Source organism: Photinus pyralis, unplaced genomic scaffold, assembly GCF_008802855.1.
Source record: "Photinus pyralis isolate 1611_PpyrPB1 unplaced genomic scaffold, Ppyr1.3 Ppyr1.4_LG7, whole genome shotgun sequence".
Taxonomy (NCBI): Eukaryota; Metazoa; Arthropoda; class Insecta; order Coleoptera; family Lampyridae; genus Photinus; species Photinus pyralis.
In genome coordinates, this window is record NW_022170738.1 from 10,349,216 (window position 1) to 10,375,323 (window position 26,108).

Sequence of the window (26,108 nt, forward strand, 5' to 3'; positions counted from 1 at the left end):
GTTGATCAGGACGGTTGTGGTTGACCAATGCACACTCATGGATAGGTTTCATAGTAATATGAGAAAAATATGATAAAACCACTTACCTAATGAGGGAATGTTAATGCACAATGCCTGTGATATTCGTAGGTATGTCCTTCCCAATTCATAACAACAAATTTGTAGTACATCGCTGATGTCGATTAACATGTCTAATACATGAGTTAAGAAAAACTTGAATGATACAGAAATACTAATAAACTTATAAATAAATAATGAAGGTGGGTTTATGCAACATTTTATTACTTAGGTCTTAGGGTATTATAAGTAGCCTATTTCTTACAGTGAAGTTGTTGATAAATTTTAATATTAATAAATCTGACATGCAAGATCCATCCCTAGGGTCATCAAATTCAAAAAAATTGGAATTTTGGAAATAGAAATAGGTCAAACGTTCAATGGCGCATTATTAGGCTCATTTCTTCACAAAAACAGAAAGATATGTCTATTTTGCCACTTAAAATTATACTTATTTGTGTAAAAAACGAATCTTTTTTGTTACCGAGAGATAAGCCACACTCCCAAAATCAAGTAGGGTGCACATTAAAAATCCAAGGCCTATTTTACATTATTGACTTCACAAGTACTTTTTTATAGAATTATGAAAATACGTGTATTTGAAAAAATGTAAGTTCTTGCCGAGGTAGTTCGTTAGAAGATTTAAACGCGTCAAAAATGTTCCTAATAGTAAATGCGTAAACTTTAACAAAGGGTTTACAGAATTGGCTAAAAAAACCATCAAAATACTAGCAATTATATACAAATATCCCTTCCTACAGCTGATCTACTTCATGCTATAAACACCATTACCATTATAATACTGAGCAGTGTTTCAATAAGCCCATAATGACATAAGTTATATATGCCTATGGATATATAGGAGCCCATAAGTATAATGAGGTGTTTCATTACCATTAAAAATCCAAACACCCCTATTCATGCTAACGTGCAATATTTCCCTAATTTCAAAATATTACCCTCATCATATAATTTCACATTTAATATCATTTTTGAAATGCACTCCCACCCGCCCACTCACAAATAAAGGCAAAATAAATAAATTCGTTTCGGTATTTCAATCACGGGTGCATTGTGTGTTGCCTACATGCACGCAATAATGTATTGCCTACTTTTACCTATACAGGGTCATTCTTGACGAGCGTCAGTTAGAAAGATATGGAAAACCTTTGAAAATGAAGATAAACTGATAAGTTCTTTAAGGGTTTTGGCACATGATGAATTGAGCTAAAATATTTTCAAAATGGCGTCACTTCCGGAAATACCGGAAGTAGCGATCAACTTTGTTATTTTAAATAGGGACCCCCTATTTTTTCTACATTTTCGGATTCTACGTCGAATTTGGAGTACAACGATACCCATAGTTGACCCTTTGCTCCAAGGGCTTCGCCGATATTCAAGTTTTTGTGTCAAAAATTGAATTTGCAGGGGTAATTTTAAAAATTTATTATTCGAAAACGGTGAGAGATATTGCAAAACAGTTTTTAATGCTTTATTAAGGAAAGATCGAATTTTCTTATGGTATGCGTAACAGTCTAAAAAAGTGAGACTACGTCACTTTTTCAAAGCTCTCAACTTTTAAACTTTTAAATATCCGTAACTCCATTTTTTCAAATGGCACCCCCCATTTTGTTCTTCACCCTTGTTTTCTTTTTTCCCAGACCTTTAATTTGATGCAAAATGTCAAAAGCTGCTTCAAACGGTTTCCGAGATATTCCATGTTTTAGTTGCTTCTTGTGGAAAATTCATAAAAAAATTAAGTCGCTTGATGTTATTCTTTTGTTTTTATTATGATAATGTTTAAACGTCAAATTTTTCGCTGTTTGAACTTATACTTCTGGTCAATAATGGCTCGTTTGGGTTACACTAATGAAGATTTTGTGAATTTAATATTAATAGATGATGATTGTAATCGAATAGCTGCCAGGACTTGTCGTCTTTTTTCCGAAAGATACCCTGACAAGGCGCAACCCACATAGGCTACAATTCGCAAATTACTACAAAATTTGAGGAATAACGGTACAGTTGTACTCCAAATTCGACGTAGAATCCGAAAAATTAAAAAAAATAGGAGGTCCCTATTTAGAATAACAAAGTTGATGGCTACTTCCGGTATTTGCGGAAGTGGCGCCATTCTTTGTGCACTCGTGTCTGATATGTCAATTTCTCTTTGGATATCATTAAGCGATGCAGTTGGATTTGCGGCAAAATACACCAGTACAGTTATTTCCTGTTCTTCAGAGCCTACCACAGGCTTCCTTTTTTTGTATTTTTGTTTGAAAGATACTGTTATTCGTGAAATGTTGTAGTAATTTGCGAATTGCGAATAAAAACAAAAGAATAACATCCAGCGACTTAATTTTTTTATCAATTTTCCACAAGAAGCAACTAAAACATGGAATATCTCGGAAACCGTTTGAAGCAGCTTTTGACATTTTGCATCAAATTAAAGGTCTGGGAAAAAGGAAAACAAGGGCGAAGAACAAAATAGGGGGTGCCATTTGAAAAAATGGAGTTACGGAAATTTAAAAGTTTAAAAGTTGAGAGCTTTGAAAAAGTGACGTAGTCTCACTTTTTTAGACTGTTACGCATACCATAAGAAAATTCGATCTTTCCTTAATAAAGCATTGAAAACTGTTTTGCAATATCTCTCACCGTTTTCTAATAATAAATTTTTAAAATCACCCCTGCAAATTCAATTTTTGACACAAAAACTTGAATATCGGCGAAGACCTTGGAGCAAAGGGTCAACTATGGGGTATCGTTGTACTCCAAATTCGACGTATAATCCGAAAATGTAGAAAAAATAGGGGGTCCCTATTTAAAATAACAAAGTTGATGGCTACTTCCGGTATTTCCGGAAGTGGCGCCATTTTGAAAATATTTTAGTTCAATTCATCATGTGCCAAAACCCTTAAAGGACTTATCAGTTTAGCTTAATTTTCAAAGGTTTTCCATATCTTTCTAACTGACGCTCGTCAAGAATGACCCTGTATACACATCCAAAAACGGCTACTTATTTAGCATTCCCATTAAACTTCAAAATTATTTACAATTCAATTTCTACTAAACTATGCAGTTGATTCAGTTGAATAACAGAAATTGGGCAATGTATTTTCATAAATGGGCTTTACATAAAGGATACGTGGTGTGCCTTCTGTTCTGCAAGTCATATAGACACATGCTGCAAACATATGAGTGTTCTTTCTTCCACGTGTCAAATTACGGGCCAATGCCATTTTAAAAAAATTACACGCAGTATCTACACAGTGCTGATTTAACCGTAACTGGTTACACAAGTTGGTTATTCCATTTCGTGCCTTCTTTAATGTAACCTCTCGTGATTCGATACCCATTCCAATATGAAATGCTGCAACAGCCCAATAGAAAAATTCGACAAAAACAGATTCACTTACATGCACCAAAATTAGTTGGCCCTCCTTTAGAGTCTGCCGACACAAACTGTCCAAGTGCGTTACTACCGCCATGAGCATTTTCCTCAAATTGCACTTCAGCGACAATTATGTTATCTTCCAAAACCGAACCACAATTTGTGCACACTGCATCGCCTCGTGCTGGATCTACCTCGATATCGAGGCTTCCACAGTTCTTACACTTCCGACCCGAAGACATTGTCAGTGAAATATGAGAACCACTTTAATATTATTAAGTTATTAAAACGCCTTATACAAACGGTACACGCAAAACTTATCCGTAGCGTAGGCAGTAGGTATTCAATATTTTGTTTGCAGTTTAATATTTAATATCACACAATTAACCTCAAAAATGTAAATAATGGCAGTGATTATTGCACCGTATACCTGAATGACAAAAACACGTGGCTAAACTGACGTAGGACCAATGAGTTATAGACTGGTTCACTTTTATAAAAAACAGCGTTTTAACAGGTTCTAGGGGCATTTCACATAACATTTGGCCAAATAAGCGTTTTTTACTAATTTGGACCTGCTGAACACGAATATCGATGTTGGCACCTCGAAATCTGAACAGGAAGTCCAGAATTCGAGATGGCGGCCAATTTCCGAAAATGTTGATATTTTCACTCATGCGACCGATTTTTTCGATCTAAAAACGGATTACAATGTTATTCCTGACGGAGGTATGGCACGATAATAATAGTGAACAAATGTTTAAACAATGATTTCATAGTTTTTCTAAAGCTTAATTTACATTTGGCAAGTTTACTGGCGGAAAGTACTTTCTGCCAGTAAACTTGCTACCCTATTTCTATTTAACTGGCACTTTCCGCGCATGACCTCATATGGAAGAATTTCCTTTTATTAGAGGAAAACAAAAAAAATCTTGTCGCGTCACCTTGAAGAGGCCTCATTTGACGGCGTGATTGCGAGAGGCTTCAATAATGAAAGAAAAGTTTTCTGTAACCGTCAGACGACACAGATTTCCTCCTTAGAAGCTTTTCACATCAAGGAAGCGGATACTAGAAAAACGCTACAGATACAGATGCATTCCTGTTGCTTCTTCATCACTTCGAGGTTTCAGGAGCTGCGAAGCTTTAGATCTAACAATTCTGAACTCCATTCTCTTGCGATTCCATCTAATCTTCTCTACCATTTCATCCATTTCCATCATTACGGCATATCAAATGTAAATCTCAAGATGTACTTTTTTTGTATTGTAATTTGTATTCACTTTTCTATAGGCTTTCATCCTTTAATAATAATAATATATCCTGAGGAACGGTAATTAATACCTAGCAAAATAAGAATCATCCGAAACACCGCAGAATAGTTGGACTCCCTTCATTTTTTTCATTTAAAAATTAACGCAAAATTCGAAAGATTGTAGTTATCCAAACTTTATAAGGAGAATTTGCAATATAAACGCATGTCGGGAATACTTATATATGTGTCAGGATTACTGGAAACAATCGTTTTGCAAGCCCTCCTTTTAGCAAGGGGAACTGGGAATTTCGAAATTCTTAATTTTACGCATCCTGCATCCTCCTATTACATTATTGTTAAAACAATAGTTAACTATTATTATCGTGAAGTACCTCAGGAATAACATTATAATCTGTTTTTAGATCGAAAAAATGGGTCGTTTCTAACGAGGAAATCTGTGTCGTCTGACGGTTACAGAAAACGTTTCTTTAATCATTGAAGCCTCCAGCAATCACACGACGCACAGTAACTAAAATGCTTGCCAAAACAGAAATAATTTAATACTTTCACGATGTGAAAAAATTTAAACAGTAGAAAAAAAGGTTTCCACTTTTACGCACTTTCAGGTTAGAAAAACTATGAAATCATTGTTTAAACATTTGGTCACGATTATTATCGTGCCGTACCTCCGTCAGGAATAACGTTATAATCCGTTTTTAGATCGAAAAAGTCGGTCGCATTAGTGAAAAGATCAACATTTTCGGAAATTGGCCGCCATCTTGAATTCTGGACTTCCTGTTCAGATTTCGAGGTGCCAACATCGATATTCGTGTTCAGCAGGTACCAATTAGTAAGAAAAGTCTATTTGGCCAAATGTTGTCTGAAATGCCCCCTCGAATGCCCCTAGGACAGAGAATCTTCGAAAAGTGAACCAGTCTACTAAGGTAAATCACATTTTAAAAAAACGACGCTACCCAGCCGCTTAAAAAAAACGCCTGGTTAGAAGGGGCTCTAATACGTCCAAATAGATGTTGTAGGTAGGTATTTAAATTAGAAACACTTGTCATTCATCGTCTACATGTTTACAAATTCTCCTTCGGTTTTTGGCATACTCAAATAAATGTCGTGAACCCATTTCATCAGCGCGTCTCCTACTCTCAGTTGGAATCTTCTATTGGACATAGAATCTAGAGTATTGTTGCAATGTCCTTTTAATCCCCGAAGTATTAACGTGTGTTTGACCCGTCGTCAGGTTATTAGCGCTTTCACTGCAGTTTGCAACAATAGAAATCGGGAAAAATTCATGAGTGAAAAAAAGTTAAAAAGACAAAACAAGGTACAAGTCTTGGTTTAGAAGAAGAGGGGCGTATGTTTCAAAGAAGTAAAACAACTGCAAGGGCACGGTCACAAGGACGTCGTCAGAGGGGGGCAACTGCCAAAATTAACATTAAGTATTGTAAAACGTCGAATTCGAACCCCACCCGAAAATGAGTTCAGTCTAGCTTTGCCAGGAAATAGTTCTAAACCCGGAAATGAGTCCAGCCCAAGAACTAGTTTTAAGAATTGTACATTTTATAATTGTAATGGGGTCATCCCGCCTTCATTTTTTATTTCTGATCCACAAAGTACATTAAAAATAAAAAGACCCGTGTGTCCTCAATTTTTAATTGCGAGTAAAATAAACCCAAAATGAATTATTGAAAAGCTGTGTTTTTAGTCCGAATTTGAAACGCTGTTTAATTTTCAATTTACGCATTGAATTGAATATTGTCATATTTGTTACGTATTAAAAAATGACAATGACAACTTTTCTGTACAAAAATTCATTTTTTAATTCAGCTTTTGATTGATCGATTAAAAAAAAGTAACATTATTTGATTGGTTCAAAATAATCGAGATGAATAATTGTCCAGACTCTATAAGGTATACAAAAACTAGAAACACCTACGGCTCTAACAATAATTAATGTAGGTTGTAAAAAAAGGTAGCCATAGTCGATTCCACGGTAGCTTTGAGAGGTACGGTGACACTCTCCGGTCTCTCTGTAATGAGAGGTATTAAGTGATACCAACAAGAGCATCTGTCTTGGGAATATCACCTTATCGGTTTACTGTCTGAGCAGCGTTACAAATCGGTTTTCCCGGGAAACATCGGACTACCCACAGAAATGAGTATATTCGTTGTATATAAGTAAGTAGTTGCAACACGCATAGTGTGAGAAGTAAAAACCAAGTTGTGTCTTGAAATGCCTAAAACTTGTTTTAATAGAAACCTTAGTGTTGATGTTTGTGGCAAATGTAATAATGAAGGCTATCATAAACGACATTGGTGCAGGAGTACAACCAATTTGCAAAAAATAATTATTTTTCTATTGCATATTGTGGATAGTAGCATAGACTATGATAAAGTTGCGGTATTGGTTAGCATAAAGTTCTTGCAGATATGCCGCTTGACTGATCTTCGACTATAATCGACTCGAAACCCGTATTCTTACCTACAGGAATGATCTGTACCTGCAATCACCTTTTGTCACTGGACCTGAAAACATTAAACGTGTTAAAGTAAAGTAAATCAATAAAATAAAGGTATGTGCGCCGGTTTCGCTAGGGTGTAGGGTCCTGTAAGAGTTTATACAATTAGAAACTTACAAGATTTTAAAAGTTATCTGAACCCGGCCTCTATGAGTGGACGGTGGAATCCCTTTCTCACTCGTTCTATTCTGTCATTTAAGTTACGTGTACGCATATATGGCAACGGTAACACGAGGTGTCGAAAGTCCTTAACTTTGAATATCGAATCAAATATCATACTAGCATTGAATAATAGTTATTTATTATACAGATGCGGGTTGTATTTTTCCAATTTTCCGTCTTTAAATGAAAAAAATTGGAAACTAATAAGTAGGTACGGTTGATTGGTGTAAAAATTTTTTTCTACGAAAAACCTTAATACATTTTTGCTCTAACATAATTTGGGGAGCCCATAATCGCATGTTAGGAATTTTACATTGAAATCTGATGCGTTACGTAAAGTCACCACCCTGTATAAGGCGATAAAGGGTAAAGTGTATTCTACACGATTCTATGGTTTTTGAAACCTAATTAGAAATCTGTATCCCTTACCCTAGATGTAAAAATCGCAATTGCTCTCCTAAAACCATTGTTTTCCTTCATGGAAACAGTAGAGCCTGAAAAACTGCAATAAACTGTTCGATGAACAGTTCCTGAAATAGACCATTCTAACCTTGATGTCATAATATCTTCTTTAATTAATCATATAACAACATAATTACTCTTAAATAAGACACAATACCTGGTGAGAGGTTATCAAGTTGGTTTCGAACGTGAAACAATTAAAATAATAATGATAGTACCCATAATAATACTAAATTTCAAATACATTTATATTTATAAATAATATTCACAGATGAATTTGATTGCATAACGAATTAACCATTTGATGTCATTTAATTAATAGTTACAAAACACTCTTCTTTGATTATATTTACAAAGGCAGAAATAGTATTTACAATATTTACAAATATACATAAACTCTTTGATACCGATATTTAACGACTAGAAATAACCGCGAACCTTTTTCTTACTTGAGTCAAGTCAATAAATTGATTTACTTAAATGAGAATCTATTTTATGATAGATGAATATCACATTCATTTATTTAACGTTAAATTTTCGATTTACACCACTATCTATAATTTATTTATTTCACTTTTAAGGATGATTTGTGAAGTATGAAACCAAATTATTAAATAATACAAAAATGTATACGAATTAACGTTCCCAATCTGAATGAATAGGCAATTTGTCGACTGTTTGGAAAGAAGTGCTATCGCGGTAGGTAGGTGTCATACTGTCAAAGGTACCGTAACAAAAAAGGCGCTGTCATGGCGCATACGATCGGAAGCGCAACAAATGAGTATAAGATAGTCTCTGACCGCCAATAATTTATTATACCATGGCCAATAAGCGATTTGAGACCTCGAAGTCCTGCACGGAATAAATTTTAAACAACGCACTGGCATGGGATGTTAATACGTTTAACGACTTTATAGTAGTTTTGACAAGTTGCCTATACTAACAAATGTCGTAACTGAGAATCATCCTTAAATAGTAGCAGAGTGAGTAGGTACCACATGTATGATTTACTATCAAACGCAGTACTCACGTTTTCACTCCGATATAGTCTCAATAAAAATGAAACTATGATGAAGAGATATGTTGCTACATTTTAAATCTATAGTAGTAACTTAACATTTTTATTTGGATTGTTGTTGCGAGTGCGCTTTTATTAATGGAAGAAATAAACAGCCCTGTCTCAATTGTCCTTTGGATGTAGCAACGTATGGTTACTGTAAATTGACGTATCATATAGGTTTTAAAGAGCGATTTAAGTGGATTGGATACTCATAAAGTCAAGATCTTAGATTTATATCAACCAAATAGTGCTAGTATCAAAGTACAAACGAAGATTGAAAATTAAATTTAAAAAAAATTAAATTTTTAACAATGATATATACCCAAGTACGTTAAATACTAGGTACAACATACCTTTTTTGGTTATGGAGATAAACGTGTGTGAGCACTGTTTTAATTATCATCTTGAAGAAAATTGCTATCTTTGGCAAGCTTCTAAGGAGGCCACTTATATCGCTTTTGCATTTTTTTTATTCTCATGCGACCAAAAACGGAAAATGACCGGTTTATTGAGGAGATACCACTTTAATCGCTCTTTTAGTATTTCACTTTTTATGATATCGATAGGTAAATTGAAAGGTATACTTATCAGTACGTATTAGTTTAAATCAATTACCCTTCTCGTTGTGAACTATAAAATATAGATAAAAAAGATCGCATAATACAAAAAGTACAAAAATCTCATAAAACTACAATAAATAGAGAAAGGAAGCAAATACAGTCATCGAAACTGTATTACCCACACCTTCTCTAGATGACTAAATATCATAAATATTGTACAAATCCGCGTTAAAAAATTTTACACTCCTTAAATTACAACGAAGTTACTTGTCAAACAGTACTTTCACGTTTATTAACCATTAAGGGAGTTTCTACAGACGTTTCTTCATCGGCTCCGTTTAAGGGTTGTAGAGGTATAGGAGGTTCTCTGGGCGTCGGCCGAGGCCTTGGCTGAGGATGAGGACCACGATATTGGGGTACGGGGTAAATGTTTGGAGGTAAATGTGCAACAGGTCCGTACTGCCATTGTTGGGGTGCTTGACGAGGCAGTGTGCACTGAGGATACGGACCCATCATAGGTGCCTGAAACAACAAAATTTAATCAGTTTTGATCGACAAAACAAGTTGTTTTAGTTTAATGCATCGACATAATATGTTTATAGTCCAGTCTAATTAGCTTTAAAAGTAGTTTAAACTGGATATTGTGATTTCACTCAACGAAACCAAGCGTATCCTATGTAAAAAAATCCGGTGAATCGGAAAATCATAGGCCCCCTGATGGTCGGAAACGCCCGGAACATATTGTTATTAACAAAAAACGAAGAAAAAATGAGAAAATGTCGTGTTTTTTCGCATTTGACTTCGAATATCTCGTTGACTATTGCTCTGAGGGAAAGAATCAATTGTTATTGTTTTTTACGAAAAAATGTGAAAAATTAATCTCTAAAATTAACAGTTTGTTATTATCAAGTAAAATTCATCCGATCTTTTTGAAAATCCGTATTTAGTAACTTCTTATGATAACAAAACAATGTGACAAACCCGATCACCGTAGGTTTCATAGTAATTGATTAATTAAATAAACAATTTAAAAAAGGGATGCTTTCTTTGTGTTTCAAACTGGGGGACTACAAGAGCGTTCTCAATTTTTTTATATATAGTTTAACCCTAAAATAATCTTTTCCAATAATTGTCTCGATGATTCTTGCAAATCGACGGACTGTAGAATTTCTTTCGGAATTCGAAGAATTTTCTTAGTTAACAAATGGAATAACTCCCGCAATATAACAAAAAATATAACTCCATAATAGGCGAATGGAAAGCTCTCGGAAAGACGTACCTTAAAAAAAATACGTCCAAATCCGATTAATAGTTCACGAGAAATCAGCTTTTGACTTTGATGTCAGTTTTCGAAACAACCAAAAATGATTTTGCAAATCGGGTCGCACAGATCGATTTTTTAAAGTGTGGATTTTTTTATGCTTCTATTTCACCAAAATGAATGATTTTTATTACTTCGAGTGCCAAGGGCCGATTATACAGTTAACTTTCTTGTTATATCTCGGAAGCTATTTCATTTGTTAGTTAATTAAAGAAATTCCACAGTCCGTTGATTCGCAAAAATTATCGGGTCAATTTTTGGAAAAGATTGTTTTAGGGTTAAACTATGCATAACAAAATTTGGAACGCTCTTGTAGTCCCCCAGTTTGAAAGACAAAGCATCCCTTTTTTTAGTTGTTTAGTGTGTTCCGGTTTGTTATATTGTTATATTGTTTTGTTATCAAAAGAAGTTACTAAATACGGATTTTCAAAAAGATGGGATGAATTTTACTTGGTAATAACAAACTGTTAATTTTAGAGATTAATTTTTTACATTTTGCCATAAAAAACAATTCCTACATATACTCGTATTTCAATAGCTGTTACTTACTTTCCATATTGCCCCTAATGGAAAATATTAAACGTTGAACCCGCATACACTATTTTCATACAATGTTTGCTTAAAAATGCGGCTCAACGTGGTTACATGCAGCACTTCTTATAGGAAAGGAAATCTATTTAAATCGAAAACTGACAAAAATATTTTCGTATGGTCTTCGAAAATTACGCCTAACAGGTATGAAAATTAAGCTTTTCGTTATTTTCTAGAGGAATGCGGCCGAAAGCAAAACAACAAAGTACCAATTTATTTCTTCTTTTATACTTACATCAACCATAGGTATGCACATTTTATGGCGTCATACAGCAAATTGATTACCCTTTACAAAGGTCTTAAAAAGAAAAACTTGCATCGATTTCCGGTTTAACCGGAACTGATACCAGAAATTTCAATCGATAGATCTGGATGTCGCATACAAAGATTATAGTTGACCATTAAATTGTTTACTCTCGCCAGATGAAAGAGATAATGAGTTGACCCGCATATTTCGAACACACCGTATATCCATCCGGAAATCCAAACATGTTTTCCATGTCTACAAATCACACTATTTTTCCTTAATTTTGGTAAACCGTTCCTTAGTTCAAACCTTTGATTATACAGGGTGGTGACTTGCGTAACGCATCATAGGAATTTCAATGTAAAATTTATAACAAGCGATTATTGGCTCCCCAAAGTATTTTAGCCAAATTGTATTAAGGTTTTTTGTAGAAAAAAATTTTTTTAATTGGAACAATAAAACCCCCATCTTTTTCAATAATCTGCGATGCCATGGAATTTTCTAAAACAAAAAGATATCCAGTTATCAATTAGCAGCAGTTCGAAATGGATTTTATGATCGACTTGGTTACTGTCTTTGCAGTTAATGGTGACATATTCGAACACTTATTGTAAATTGTTATATTAGGAAACCGTTTTTAGTAATTTGGTCTTTCTTTATATTGAATTCGCTGTTCTAAATATAATACTTTTTGATAGAATTTGATTTGTTTTATAGCAGACATTCCATGGCATGACGGATATTGGCGTTCTTTTTGTATTATAAAATTCTATGGCATCACAGATTATTGAAAAAGATATTTTCCTATTTTTCCAATTTTCCGTCTTTATTATGCAAAAAATTGAAAACTAATACGGTTGATTGACGTAAAAAAATTTTTTCTACAAAAAACCTTAATATATTTTTGCTCTAAAATAATTTGGGGAGCCAATAATCGCATGTTGTGAATTTTACATTGAAATCCCTATGATGCGTTACGCAAGTCACCACCCTGTATAGTCTATATTCAAAGGTTCAAACCCCCAGGTTGAACCATTGCTAATTTTAGAGAAGAATTTGAGACTACTTGAGAGAGGTTGAGGACGGCTTATAAATAAATTGGCAGAAATTGGAGAGAAACAAAAATGGAATTTGAGGAGAACTTGTGAAAGATTGAATAGAAGCTTAAAAATTTGAGGTAAACTTAATGGGAAACTGAACGATACATGAAGAGAGCACAAGCAAAAGGTGAAAATAATTCGATAGGTAGAACTGTGAGAGGAAATTGAGAGAATCTTGAGAGTTCAGAAACTGTTTAGAGAATCTAGAGACGAACTATTGTAAGACTTTACGATGACTTGAAAGGAAATTGGAAAGAAGGAGCTTCAGATGAAAGAAAAAATGAAAATGTGAACGCGAAAATAATTTGTGATTGGTGAGTGCCGACAGAAGTAACTACTTCTTCCTCTCCCGCAATTCTTCGCTCCTTCTTTTTGCCGCGCTGTATTTTAGAAAAAAAAGCGTGGGGTTGGGTTCGAACCTGCCTAATTGACAATCGTAAAAGTGTTGTAACAAATCTCATATTCGGATGCACCACTCTGAAATAGTTATTTACATAAAAGTCGGGAAAATATAGTTTGCCGGCGAGAGGCCCCTTTGGGGCCGAGTACTTTAATTTCCGAGGCAGGTAATGTCATTTTACTGACGAGTTTTGTATTAAATTTTACCCGAAAGCGTATTTTAATATAAAATGTCAATTTTCTGTAAATGATGACAGGAGTCATTATAGATATTTGGAAATGTCAAAAATGCAGCCGGGAAAGTGACAAGCGGCAGGAAACGTAGTCTGCTCTGCCTCTGTCATGGAAACTAAAATTTTCTGACAGAAAGTAAGCATGAAAATGAAGGTTTCAGGACGATTTTGGGTAAACAAATTGAATGAATTAAATTAAAATTCACCCACAACTTCTCAAGTAAAGATACAATTTGACGAGGTAAAATAATCACTTCATACAGTGTATCAAGCAAGTTATAGAGTGGACAATAATTTAAATAATTCATCCATCACAACGGCCCGTCGGTCACTAAACAAAAAGATGAATATAAATTAAATCATAGAAAAGATTTCGAGGCTTGAAGGCAAAGGAAGTCACTAAATAAAAATCTCCCCTTTTTCAATAATGCAAAAAAATTGTGCTCGGTTAAGTATAAAGGCTCTTCATAATATATTTAAGTTTTGACAAGGGACATATTAGTTTTCCACCTGATGGATTTAACATTAATATATATCTTGGTATCCCAAGCAACAGTTACCCTTCCAGATAGATTATGGTGGGGGTGGCTGAAGAGAGAGTCCGATTTTCACACACTGTGACCACGTGAAAGAGGCGTTATTGATCATCTTGCGAAAGTTGCGAGATTTTCGCGTGCTTGGTTCTTAGATATTCTGAATTTGCATTTGCCATACATATTGAGATTGATCTGACTCGCATGACCTCACGAACATAACCTTTGGGCTTTATCAATGCTACCAACCTAATATGGATTTTGCATTCAACTTAAAATTAGTTATAGATTTTTGTAAATCCATAAATATAGGTAATCCAAATTAATTATTTTTCTGTTGTTGGATGCGTTGGTGATGACAAACTATAGAAAAGACTTTTCTTTTATCCTTTACTCAAGCTATTTACACGGTACGGCGTAGCTATAATATTTCACCCGTTGACAGGATCAATGAAGGAATTCTTAAATTAAAGTTCGAAAATTATTAAATATATTGAATGATGTAGGTAATAAAATGTAATTTGGGTTCTACAAATTGGTAACGAAAAATTGACAAGCGCGTAATTTTATTGTCGTTAGCTCGTTACACCAGAAAACGGCAGATAGAACTCATTAAAACAAACCATTGTCATTTTTAATTCCAATTTTTGATTTGGTGCCCCAGTTAGAAGTTATTGGCGTTCTTTTGTTTTTTCGAACAATCGTGATCTCCCCTAGCTAATTTTTAGGACGATTGAAAAAAACAAGAATTTAGGCTTTCGCCTCTCTAAAACATTTGTATTTATAATTATTTACTATTTTTTCAAATAACAAAATAGTAGCCAACGCCTTTATTTTTTTCACTGATTAATAACAGGCTGAATCTTCGTGAGTATAGGTTGCGTGTCACGAGACGGCCAGCTTTTCCTCTGAAAATTCTCGATGGAGGTAGCTAATGGTCTGCGCAGGTGTTAAAAACTTTCACGCGCAGGACTGGGGATATATGAACATTTCACTGTACATTTACTAAGCTGCATACAAAAAATCAGCACGTTGGGTGGTCTGACCAGGAGCGTCCCCGACTCAGAATATCTGGAAAGGAGGGGAAGGTATCATTAATATCATGAACTTCCCAAAACAGAAGGTAAGAAACGTATATTCAGGGGAGAAAGGGAAGCCGGATTGGAAAGTTCGTACGAAACCGCTGGCGGCCGTGACGGTGGGGTTTCGCAAGGTTCGGTCTCGGGTCCCATATTCTGGAACTAGGGGCTAAGACAAAAAAAAGGAAATTTGGGGGTCGAAGTGATCGCGTTCGCTGACGACTTAAACCTAATCGTTTGGACGAGGAATCTCGGAGTGGCGGTTAGGTGCTTAATGGGGAGACCAGACAGACGCGGGCTGGGTGGGGAAGGGGGTATTACTACCTGGCTCTAATATTGAACAGGGGGCCATATTCATTATAGGTGAAGCTTTGAGTCTAGAGATTTCTGGAATGGGCACTTCGAGACTAGTTCATTCACATACTGATTCCCTGGGTAAGGAAATCACATGGGGAACCGGGTTATGTTCTCACACAGTATCTAACGGGATACGGGGAGTTATGGTGGTATGTAAAGAAAATTTAAAAAAAGGACACTGACACATGCGAGAACTGTGGGGAGGGATGCACTTCTTTTTCGAGTGCCGCAGATGGGGTCCAGAAAGCGACGAGTTAGCTGTTAGAGGCAGCACGGTCAAACCATCAACGGTCATCGAAGTTATGCCGTTTTGACTGAATAAAGTGATAAAGTGAATCATCAAGCCATCTTCGCGTTGTGGACGGAAATTTTCGCAGCATTTCCAAGAAAAAACGATGGCGTTGAACATTTTCCGCGAAGCCACGCCTGCTAGGATTCTGTGACCGATCCGTGCCGTTAGGCCTTATCGGCGTGCAGGAGGTTGAACCAATTTCATTCTACAGTGCACGAGCATTGAGAGTAATAATTACATAAGAAGAACCACCCCAATTTAATTGAGACGTATTAAGATTAACCAGAGGTGGGACGAATCAGAAGTAATTGTAACATCCAGTACAGTATGCTTAATTAAAAGTAAAAATAAATTAAATAAACAATAAACATTTACTGTTGGTTTTAAGTTATCTCAAACTTACCATTTTTTGTTGAGCTGGTATTTCATGCAACGGAAGTCCATTGCGTAATGTACAGTATCCTATATAACCCCCCGATGTGGGGGTTGCGTGTAATAAACTTCTACTAGGCGACGTTTCTATCGTAGAAACGTGTTGTCGTTTTCTCGCATAATCACTACCATCGTCGACATCTACAGGTTGTGGTATAATATCGGGATTCTTTTCATCACTGTCGCACTCCCCGCCGCTTGAGTCGTGTTTTGATATTGGACTTCCACCTATTAATGATGTGATTTATTAGTACCAATTAATTGTACAGTGCGTTTATCTTAGATTGGAACATACGATTTTGCATGCAATGTTATTTCCCTATGTTCCATTTTAAAAAAAACGCATCAACCTGAAGGATATGCGCGGTTCACAACTAAAACAAACGTATTAGAAATTTGCGAGTCACATTTGAACCAGCCTTTATTTTTAGGTTATGTACGTGTACGGTCGAAAGTCGAAGAAAAATTGTTTAATAATAAATAAAATGAATTTAATTATAAGTTATAACAAATGTTCAAAGTGCCCTCCTTCACATTCCAAGCAGTACCCTAACCGATTGCGAAATTCCTGAATACTATTTCGTAAAAACGTAGGATTCATTTGATCACATGCTGTTAGTATTCGGGTTTGTAACTCTTGCACATTCTGAATGGGAACATGATTATAAATTTTCGATTTTAGATATCCCCAAAGGAAAAAGTCATTTGGCGACAGATCGGGAGATCGTGCTGGCCAAGATATTGGACCAAATCTACCGATCCAACGGCCCGGGAATGTTTCATTGAGGAAACTTGTCACTGGTCTCGTAGAATGTGGTGGAGCCCCGTCCATTTGAAACCATGGGTTGTTTATATTCAACTCCTGTAACCGTGGAATAATGCGCGATCTAAGTAATTCGAGAAACTTTGTTGAATTTAGAGTTCCATCGATGAAGAACGGTCCGATTAGAATATTGTTTATTATCCCGGCCCAAACGTTAATTTTAATATTATATTGCGTATGCGTTATGTTGTGTACATGATTATTAGTTTGTGACCAATATCTAATGAAGAAAACGGTATCAGTAAGATTTAATATGGAGATAGGTACCTACCGATAGTTTTGAGAATTTACTGTACCGTTCAGAGACAAAGATGCTTCATCTGTAAACATTATTTTGTGCAATATTTCCTCATTATTGTTTAACAAATTAAATATTGTTTCGCAAAAGTCTGTGCGTTTTATTTTATCATCATCAAACAGTTGTTGGTGATTTTGAAATTTGTACGACTTGTATTTAAATTTCTTTAGCGTTTTAAACACGGAAGTTCTAGAAATTTCAAATTCCTTGGCCATTAAACTTAGTGATGCTGTTGGGTTTTCTTCAGCATAGCACAAAATTTCTAATTCCAATTCTTCATTAAGGACATGGTTAATTTTTGCCTTTTTTGTGTGAAGATTTGCAACACAGCCATCCCTATCAAATTTTGCTATAACTCTGTGGATCGTTGAAATGGATGGTATTTGTTCGTCAGGATACTGGACTGCAAGTAAATCGCGGACTTGTCTTGTACTGTTTAGGCCTTTGTATAAATTTATAATTGCAATTTTCATTTCTTTAGGCAGCATTTTTGAATTTATTGCAGGGCGGTAGATTTAAAGGTGACAGTAGTACATTGCGCCTACTACCCATTTGAACTACTCCTTCAGGTTGATGCGTTTTTTTTAAAATGGAACATAGGGAAATAGCATTGTATGCATAATCGTATGTTCCAGTCTAAGATAAACTCACTGTATGTACCTATATGCTGGAATAAGTGTTTGTTTAATCTCACTAAAAAAAATTGGCAAAGTTATGCAGATGTTTCATTTTTCCACAAATGGCGAAATATGGCCAAAAAATAATAAAATTCGAGAATGGCATTTTTTGGTTTTTGGGTCATATCCATACTTAGCTATATTTGTGGAGCTATACACGAAAATTTTCATGAGATAATTAATGAGCATCTGTATAACTTTGCCCATTATCTCTTACGGCTAATAAATGTATATGTCGTAGTCTTTTAGTGAAATCAGTCATTTCACGAAACGCCTAGTCCGAGGCCTAGTCATTTAGTGAAACGCTGAAAATTTGTACGTGTGGGGTATTTTCCCTTCCCCTTCTAGATCGATAAGGATACCATTTATCGATCTCTAATGGGAAGGGAAACCAATCGCTTGGTCTTGGAAAGTAAACTGTTCCACAGTTTCATATAAATGACTAGACTTTTCATGAAATGTCCAATTTCATTAAACGGCTGCGACATATACAAGATCTCCCTCTATTTTATGTTGACAATTTGCTTTAGCCGTTTTTGAATGAACATCCTGCGTTTACTAACAACACTTTGCTTAAATTGGATACAGACTACAGAAAATGTATTGGAAGTAAGAGTGATTTGTTGATCTAGATTAAGATTTCCAAGGGTGAGAAATGGACATTTGGTTTGTTAGGGCAACTGCGATTGTGTAAAACAAGTTAATAATATACCTACTATAATTGCAAATATTTCAAAAACGGTTAAAGCGACATATTATATATTTATGAAATTAGAAAGAACAAAATATTCAATTTTTGAAAAATATAGGTGCCTATTAACTTTGCGATATTCATCTGTTTTTTTAAGGTACATTTTCTAGCGATTAATGATAGGTAAACCCTCGGATAAACCTTACAACTCTTGTATTTAAAGTGTTTTTCTGTCTCTTAAAACCCACACTTTTACCAATGATCTGTGATGCCACGGAATTTCATAAAACAAAAAGTAAACCTTTGACACCAAATTTATTGTTTATGATAGTATAAATTGGTATGACAAATATGCGTATATTCATCATCCAAAAAGAAGTGGGATTGGTTTTACGCGGAAAATAGCACTCACTCGTCAAGTAAGCACTTTGTGTAAAAATCGATTCAGTTTTCATCGATCAAAAATTGCAACAATGCATCGTATACTATAATCATAATTTTTTTTAATGATTCAATATTCTAGGTGGCCAACCGAGATGATTTGTAATTGTAAATTATGCCAAAAATGTCTGAGTAATGGCGAAACGCCACGAATTTGCAATTAAAATGTCTGGGTGGCGAATCGAGAGGTAAAGCGAAAACGTAATGAATTTTTCTAATGACATATTGCTCTATACAGGGTGACAATTTGAAAATTTACCACCCCCCATGTCTTAGTAAATAAACGAGATATTTTAAAAAATCAAAATCCGTAATGCGGAGCGGGAATCACAATGACATAGTTGGCGACGCACTCCCTCCAAACCCCTGCACCCGAGCCACCCCAACTATTAAATCTTAAATAGTGACCCCCCCTCCCCCATGTGTGATACGTCGTTGGAAAGCTCTGAAAAATGCTTTCCAACCATACCAAATAGCATTACATTTAGGTTAGTAATTATAAGTATTTGGCGGGTTCGATTTTGGATGAGGGCCGTGGAAGGGTAAGGCGGATGCGAGAAGAACAAAAACTTCCTACATATGGTGCAGATGAGATGAGGTGCAAAATCGTATGCTATCATATTCGCCAATGTGCTAGAGCCTTTTGCACTTCCATACTTCGAGTCATGTTCCAACAAGATCAATTGGGCGCTCTCATACGGCAAGAGCTATATACAACACGGTTTTTTGCAAGAAGCTAACATTGACATTCGTCCATGGCCTACTCGGTCGCCAGATTTGTCAGGTATTTGGGCATCTATTAGGTAAGCGGGTCACTAGTTTCCCACACTTATCAAACAATTTGCGTCACTATCTTCGGCTGCGAATTCACATGAAGCTTGCGGTATGATACCTATACACTATACAGGCTGAAACCCATTAATAATTGTTTTTGTTCTATTGTTTTTAAATTTAATTATTTATTTATGACATAATACCTATAGGTATATTCGTTACTGAAAATTTCAATAACATGCTTCTACTATTTTTAGGTGGTTTTTTAAAGGAAGTTATAGTATAATATGTTATAAAACTCATAATTTGTATTTAATATACTTAAATTCCAAAATTTTCTTTATAAACTCGTCCAAGTTGCGTTATAGGTATTGCATTAACAATGACGGGCAGACAGAAAGTACGATTTTCAACTTCGTTTTGTATAGGTATTTTCTTCCGCCCGCATTCGCAATTATCTAGAAATGTAGAGGATGGAATCTGGTTCGTTTCAACAAGTTTGTGACTTTTGTAGCGTTGTCTTGAAGTACGTAGGCACAATATAATGTGCGTGGTAAACTTAATAAAAAAGTGAAAAAAGAAAAACATATATCTACCTACACATATTAGGTATAGCTATATACACTTCTAAATGTTTGCTTGTCCTTGATGCAATTAACTAGGTATTAGTTGCGTGCAGTTGCTTGTTATATCCACAAATTTAGATAATGTTTATCCTCAAGCAAAATTATCCAATAATTACTAAAGGAATGGCTATTTGTTTTTAACATTCGAACTAATCACATTTTTCTTAAAACATAGACGAATATTCTACGCGATAATTCTGTAAGTACATGATTACTTATGCGTGATTTATCCCAAGTGTCTCATGTTTAACTTGAAGATTGTAGGTACATGAGCTGATGGTTCTGTACCTATATAAAATGTTATGTAATTTGGACCTATATTTGTATTACCTAATCGGAGCAGATCTTTTGTCAAGAATTTTATGAAATAGTTACTTATACAACTAGAGTAAGGAAGTGGAGTTTTTTAACTCGAGTTCAAAGTTTGACACGTAGGCGTAGTAAGTTTATCAACTGAACAAGTTTTACACATATAGGTAATGTTTTCTGAAACTACAATCACAATTGAAAAATTATCGTATGCAATGATAAAGTTTGACACATAGCAATCTAGATAGCGGTATGTTTTAATTTTAAATGTCATTGTTAAGCTAGCAATTGTTTTTTACTTTCCGCATTAGAGAGGCAAATCACATTTTCTTCACCCTTTTTAGAGACGAAAGTATAGTTGTTTCTCTCAGCTTGAATGTATTTGATGAATACGCGGAATATAGAGAGAAAGAGTTCAATTTAAAAGATATGTAATACTAAAGGTGTAAAGATAAAGGGCAGAAATTGTTGTTTCAAAAGTTCGTTTTGAGTGAGTCGTTGGAGTATCCAAAAGAAAGTTCAAATCGGCCGCCGCTATGTAGAAAAACAGTCGGTACATGGTGATTTATTTGTCGTAGTTATACAATGTCGGTTAAAAGAGAGAAAATGTGTCTATAAATTCGAAGGAGAATTGAATCATGCTATTGTTTTGTTTGGATAGTCCACGAAATCGACTTTTTTCTTCAAGAGCCGAATAACTATAGTTCCATTGTATTATTATTATGAGAAATATAAAAAATTGCAAAAAAAGCCAGTTTTGTTCATTCTTACGTGGAAATCATCTACAAGAGATAATAATTTCCAAAATCACGCGCTATCCTTTAAAAAATGGCACGTTTTCTTAATGGACAAACAATGTTTACATCACCGTTGCTAAATAGCGTATTTTTCGTTCTTACCAACGAAATAGGAGTTAATACCTATGTACAGAAATCTTTAAAATTATGGAGACATTTGACCAAAAATGAATTTTAGATACGTATGTAGGTATATAATAAATGAGGTATAGTGTGCCATGAGAACAAATGAAAATGAAAAAACCTTTGTATTATACAGGGATGGTTGAAATTCGTGGCTCACCGTTGGGATCTCTGTAACGGTGAGATGTACAGTGTACCTATTAGGTTAAATCACTGAAAAACGTGAAAATGTCAAATTTTGTTTTCATTTGCCCTAGCTGAAACGGTCGGAAATGGACACATCTTCTATGGGCACTTTTATTTCGTTGAATCGGAGTTTGGTTGTCAAAGTTTCGATAACACTCTAGATTTCTTATTTCTTGTGGACGCTCATGTTGGATTTTTATGGAATGAGATAGAGGACCAAAAAGAAATTTATTTGAATGCATCGTTATCATATAGCATGTTGATTCAGCAAGATCTATTTACCCGCGGGTATATGTTTTGAGAAATGCGAATGTAAAATTTCTGATTTTCAATTTTTTTTGTAAATTTATGTACAGTGTGACACGTCACTATTTTTTTGCCTCTATCTCATTCCGTAAAAATCCAATATGGTGTCCATAAGAAATAAGAAAGTATAAAGCCTGTATACCTTCTACATCTAGCGTGTTATGGAAATTCTATAACAGATTCAAATTCTCCGAAAAAAAGTGCTCACGAGGGAACCGTCGATTTTCGACCGTTTAAAATACGGAAAATGGAAACTATAAATTTGACATTTTCAGTTTTTCGGTGATCTCAGTTATTTTCAAAGATTTTTCAAAAATTTCAAATCGCCCCACTTCACCTAGGTATACACTGTATCTCTCGCGATTACGGAGATCCCACTGATGGGCCCCGAATTTGAACCGGTATTTCTCAAATAAGTACTGTTGTACCTATGAAACTATTGCTCTAATTTCTACGTATAAAAATGTAGCTTTAAGTAACTTCCTACCTATCTTTCCATGCTTTATGTTGAATTTGAAAAGAGCAAAAAATTCTAAGACCAAATAGGTACCTATGCTAAAAGTAGGTGTATGATATTGTATTTTAGAATATTCGAGAGATAAGTGCGTTTAAAATTTTAAAACCAAACGTCTAATAAGAATCAAGAAAAAATCAAGTGGCCATGTAACAATTGCCGTTAAAATGACGACAGTTCTCATCAGCTTGTTTATCAGCTGTTTTTATTGTGTGGTTTTTATACGTAATTAAGTGGTGCGATATTTGACTTTGACTGAAAAAGAGCGAATTTACAAGCAAAGCAATTATCTCGAATATTTCGAAATACAGTATACCTATGATACCTTATTAGCATAGGTATTTGGTCACAGAGTTTTCCAAATTCAGCAAAAAATTATCGCGTAGATACGCTATATCTCCAAAACAAAACACGATCCTGGAAACGGCACCAATTTCTTATACAGTAAAATAGGTATGTCTCATTAAAAATCAAAATTGACATGTTCGAGGATTTTTTTCAAAAACGTTTTCTGAAAGTTTTATTGTGATTATATTCCAATATATATTTTATAATAAATTCAAATCATTATTAGGTAGGTATTATAATCATATACCTATGATCGCATTTAAACTTTGTTCGGGATTAATTATACATACACATAATGCGATTCAAATTCTAGACTGAACATGTATATAAAATTTCTCTTAGTAGGTACCTACCTACACATGAAACAATTGTCATAGGCATTTACTTGAAATTTCCATTTTTTATAGTACCTATAATGGCAATATTGTAGCACAAATCTGATGTACCTAAACCTACAGTATAGGTATATAGCCATATTGGTACTTTTATTTACATCCGTGATGTCTGGTATACCTATACCTAAATAGTAGGTAGGTATACAAATGCTCGATGTTGTCAATGATAAACACCTCAAGTGACAATTGCGATTACGTCACTCTCGATTATTCTAAAGTGCCTATTTCACCACTATCAACCATCAGTTATTATTCTTTATACCGGGCGATTTTTAGAACTATAACGATCGTTTGAATTTCCCCGCGTAAACAAAAAATGTATGAAGTTGGTATATATAGGTACTAGCTACGTGTCGATCATTTATTTATGGACCTAATTATACAATGTGGTACCTAGGTATGTCATCAACATCATGCATTCACATAATTATTAATTTACAAATGTTGCTTCTTTACTATATATAAATTGATACTAGATACAGTATTAGGTATACCTATGGCACGTTGGTAACATATTTCAGTGCATCAACTATCAAAGTTGTTCATCAAAATGAAAAAACATAAATAAAATGCAAATGTCATGACAACAACGGTGGATTGGTTCTTTAATTGACCAGTCATGGCAGGAAAAATTATTAACGTAATTCTTATCACCAATTTAAAGTGCCATATTATTATTATTAGTAACCGATTTCAGTGTACTGCTGAAACATGCAAAAGACACGTCTATACCTAATTATATTATAGGTAATATACAATTGAACAATTTATGGCTGGAGTACCACAGGGTTCCAATTTTGGCTCAGTATTAGCAAAATTCGTCGCCTAAATATCGTAAGATAACTGCTCCCTTAAAAACCTTGCAGTGGAACCTTAACTAACAACAGCTTATGCGATGGGTCATAACCCCGTGAGATAAAAATAGTAAAATGAATAAAATTTTATATTCAAAAGGCCCATTTTTTCCATTGATCTATAGATGTTGTAGAACAGCTCGGGAGTGAAAAAGGTTCGCGTACTATACCTACCCACCTACCATATATCTTATACCGGGAACATAATTAGGCGTATCGAGAAAGGAAGCAGCGCGTTTCAATTAAAATTAATGAATCGCTAAAAACCTCAAGGCACTATACTCTCTACAAATTTAAATCTCAATAAATATAATATATGATATATGCTTATACCCACCCCGCGTCAGGAACTTTATTAGGGCAGTAAATACTAAAAATTGACGCCGTGTTTTACTACAATCCATCGGATATACAAGGATTAAGAGGATTTTCCGCTATAATTTTATACACGGATGACGGGATGACAAAAAGAGCAAGCTCTATACATCATGAATTGTCGAGGCTTTTGTCGACGGATTTAACGCTGCGGGACTCATTTTGTTAGGTTCAATTATCGCTTATGCTGTACTTTATTATTTAAATTATAGGTGTAAGCGCCTAATATTTTTTTGACAAAGACTAGAGTAACGTTTGCGGTATTACCCTCTCCTATTACAGGTAAAAAGCACCATCAGAACTTTTAATATTCCATGGGTTTATGATATTTAATAGTAACGTCCCTCGTTTCAAATTTCTTTCTATATGATACCATTAGATAGGTCACCTTAAGATTTTGAGCGACGGGCGTTACCTGTAGGTCTCATGTAATTACTGTGATACTGCCTAAGTACGAGAGGGGTGAATTGTAGATATATCTACGAAAATTGTGGCCCGTTTTGAGATAAAATTATACCTATACATGATGAGTAAAATAAAAGCGACGATTCTTACTTACTGTAAGTCCAACACCGGCTTTAACATTCATAGTTATGGCAGGAATTTGTGAACCGTAAAATTGTCCAGCGGCGGCGGTCATGTCGGTTAACATTTTAATTAAAAAAGTATTTCACAAATTTAAAAGATAATAAACACATTAGGCCTAATAAAAAATAGAAACACTTAAACACATAGGTTTTATATCCACTATACATGAATTCCGTTTACTGACTGTTCTTCGGTAGGGGAAATTGGGATTAGATGAAATCATATGTTCCCCTACCCTCTTCTATCAGTTTCATAGGCGTACCGAGAATTTCAGAACCAATCCTCGTTCTTGCCATTGATTATCACGAAACGCCCCAGATTTTATCTTCCACCATCCTTTAAGCACGCAAGCGCATTTCAACCCTATGTGCATCTTATAGAAGGGCAACTTATTTTCACACCCTTCACTCTCTACACTCGAGCCCTACTTCAAACAAATGATTGCTAACAAAAGTTACTCGTTATCTATTTTATTCAAAACAAGCAGTTTGATAGTGTATTGATAATACTTAGATAAGTACCTACTCATGTAGGTTGGCAGGTAGTTTTCAGTAAACCATATTATTTTCTACTTACTCCGTATGTACCTACCTATACACGTGCATTTAGTAATGACTTATCGATACAATAATCAAAAGCTTCCATAGGTACCGTATAGCTATCCTATAATTTATAATACATACCTACTTACCTACTATTATCAATTTGAATTTGTTTCTCTGTAAAGGTATGTCTTTATTAGTCAAGATATACCTAAATGCTGAGATGTAGGTATACCTACCTAAAATTTCAATGTAAGGAAGTGACTAAAAATTCTTATGATAAGAATATACAACATGCCTAAGTATACCTAATAGAAACTTTTAAGGAAAGTTTAAAATTTTCATCAGCAATGCAGTTCTAATGTAAACGTGCCTACGTTAC

General features: G+C 34.8%; 2 protein-coding genes and 1 long non-coding RNA gene across 3 annotated transcripts in view; 1 reads left to right on the forward strand and 2 right to left on the reverse strand.

The window, feature by feature from the left end:
- Window positions 1-3,843, reverse strand: part of LOC116175750 (transcription factor IIIB 90 kDa subunit-like) — a 28,820-nt gene extending 24,977 nt beyond the window's left edge. The window contains exons 1-3 of the mRNA XM_031494034.1: window positions 3,474-3,843; window positions 3,203-3,427; window positions 87-191 (exon numbers count right to left, since the gene is read on the reverse strand). Coding sequence (XP_031349894.1) covers window positions 87-191; window positions 3,203-3,427; window positions 3,474-3,690 — 547 coding nt within the window. The 5' untranslated portion in view covers window positions 3,691-3,843. The remainder of the gene's footprint in view (window positions 1-86; window positions 192-3,202; window positions 3,428-3,473) is intronic.
- Window positions 1-26,108, reverse strand: part of LOC116175745 (transcription factor Sp9) — a 95,418-nt gene that overhangs the window by 61,037 nt on the left and 8,273 nt on the right. The gene's annotated exons all lie outside the window — the stretch shown is intronic.
- Window positions 16,334-16,990, forward strand: LOC116175751. Its single transcript, XR_004146347.1, has 2 exons — window positions 16,334-16,685; window positions 16,742-16,990. It is a non-coding gene; the product is annotated as an uncharacterized LOC116175751 (long non-coding RNA).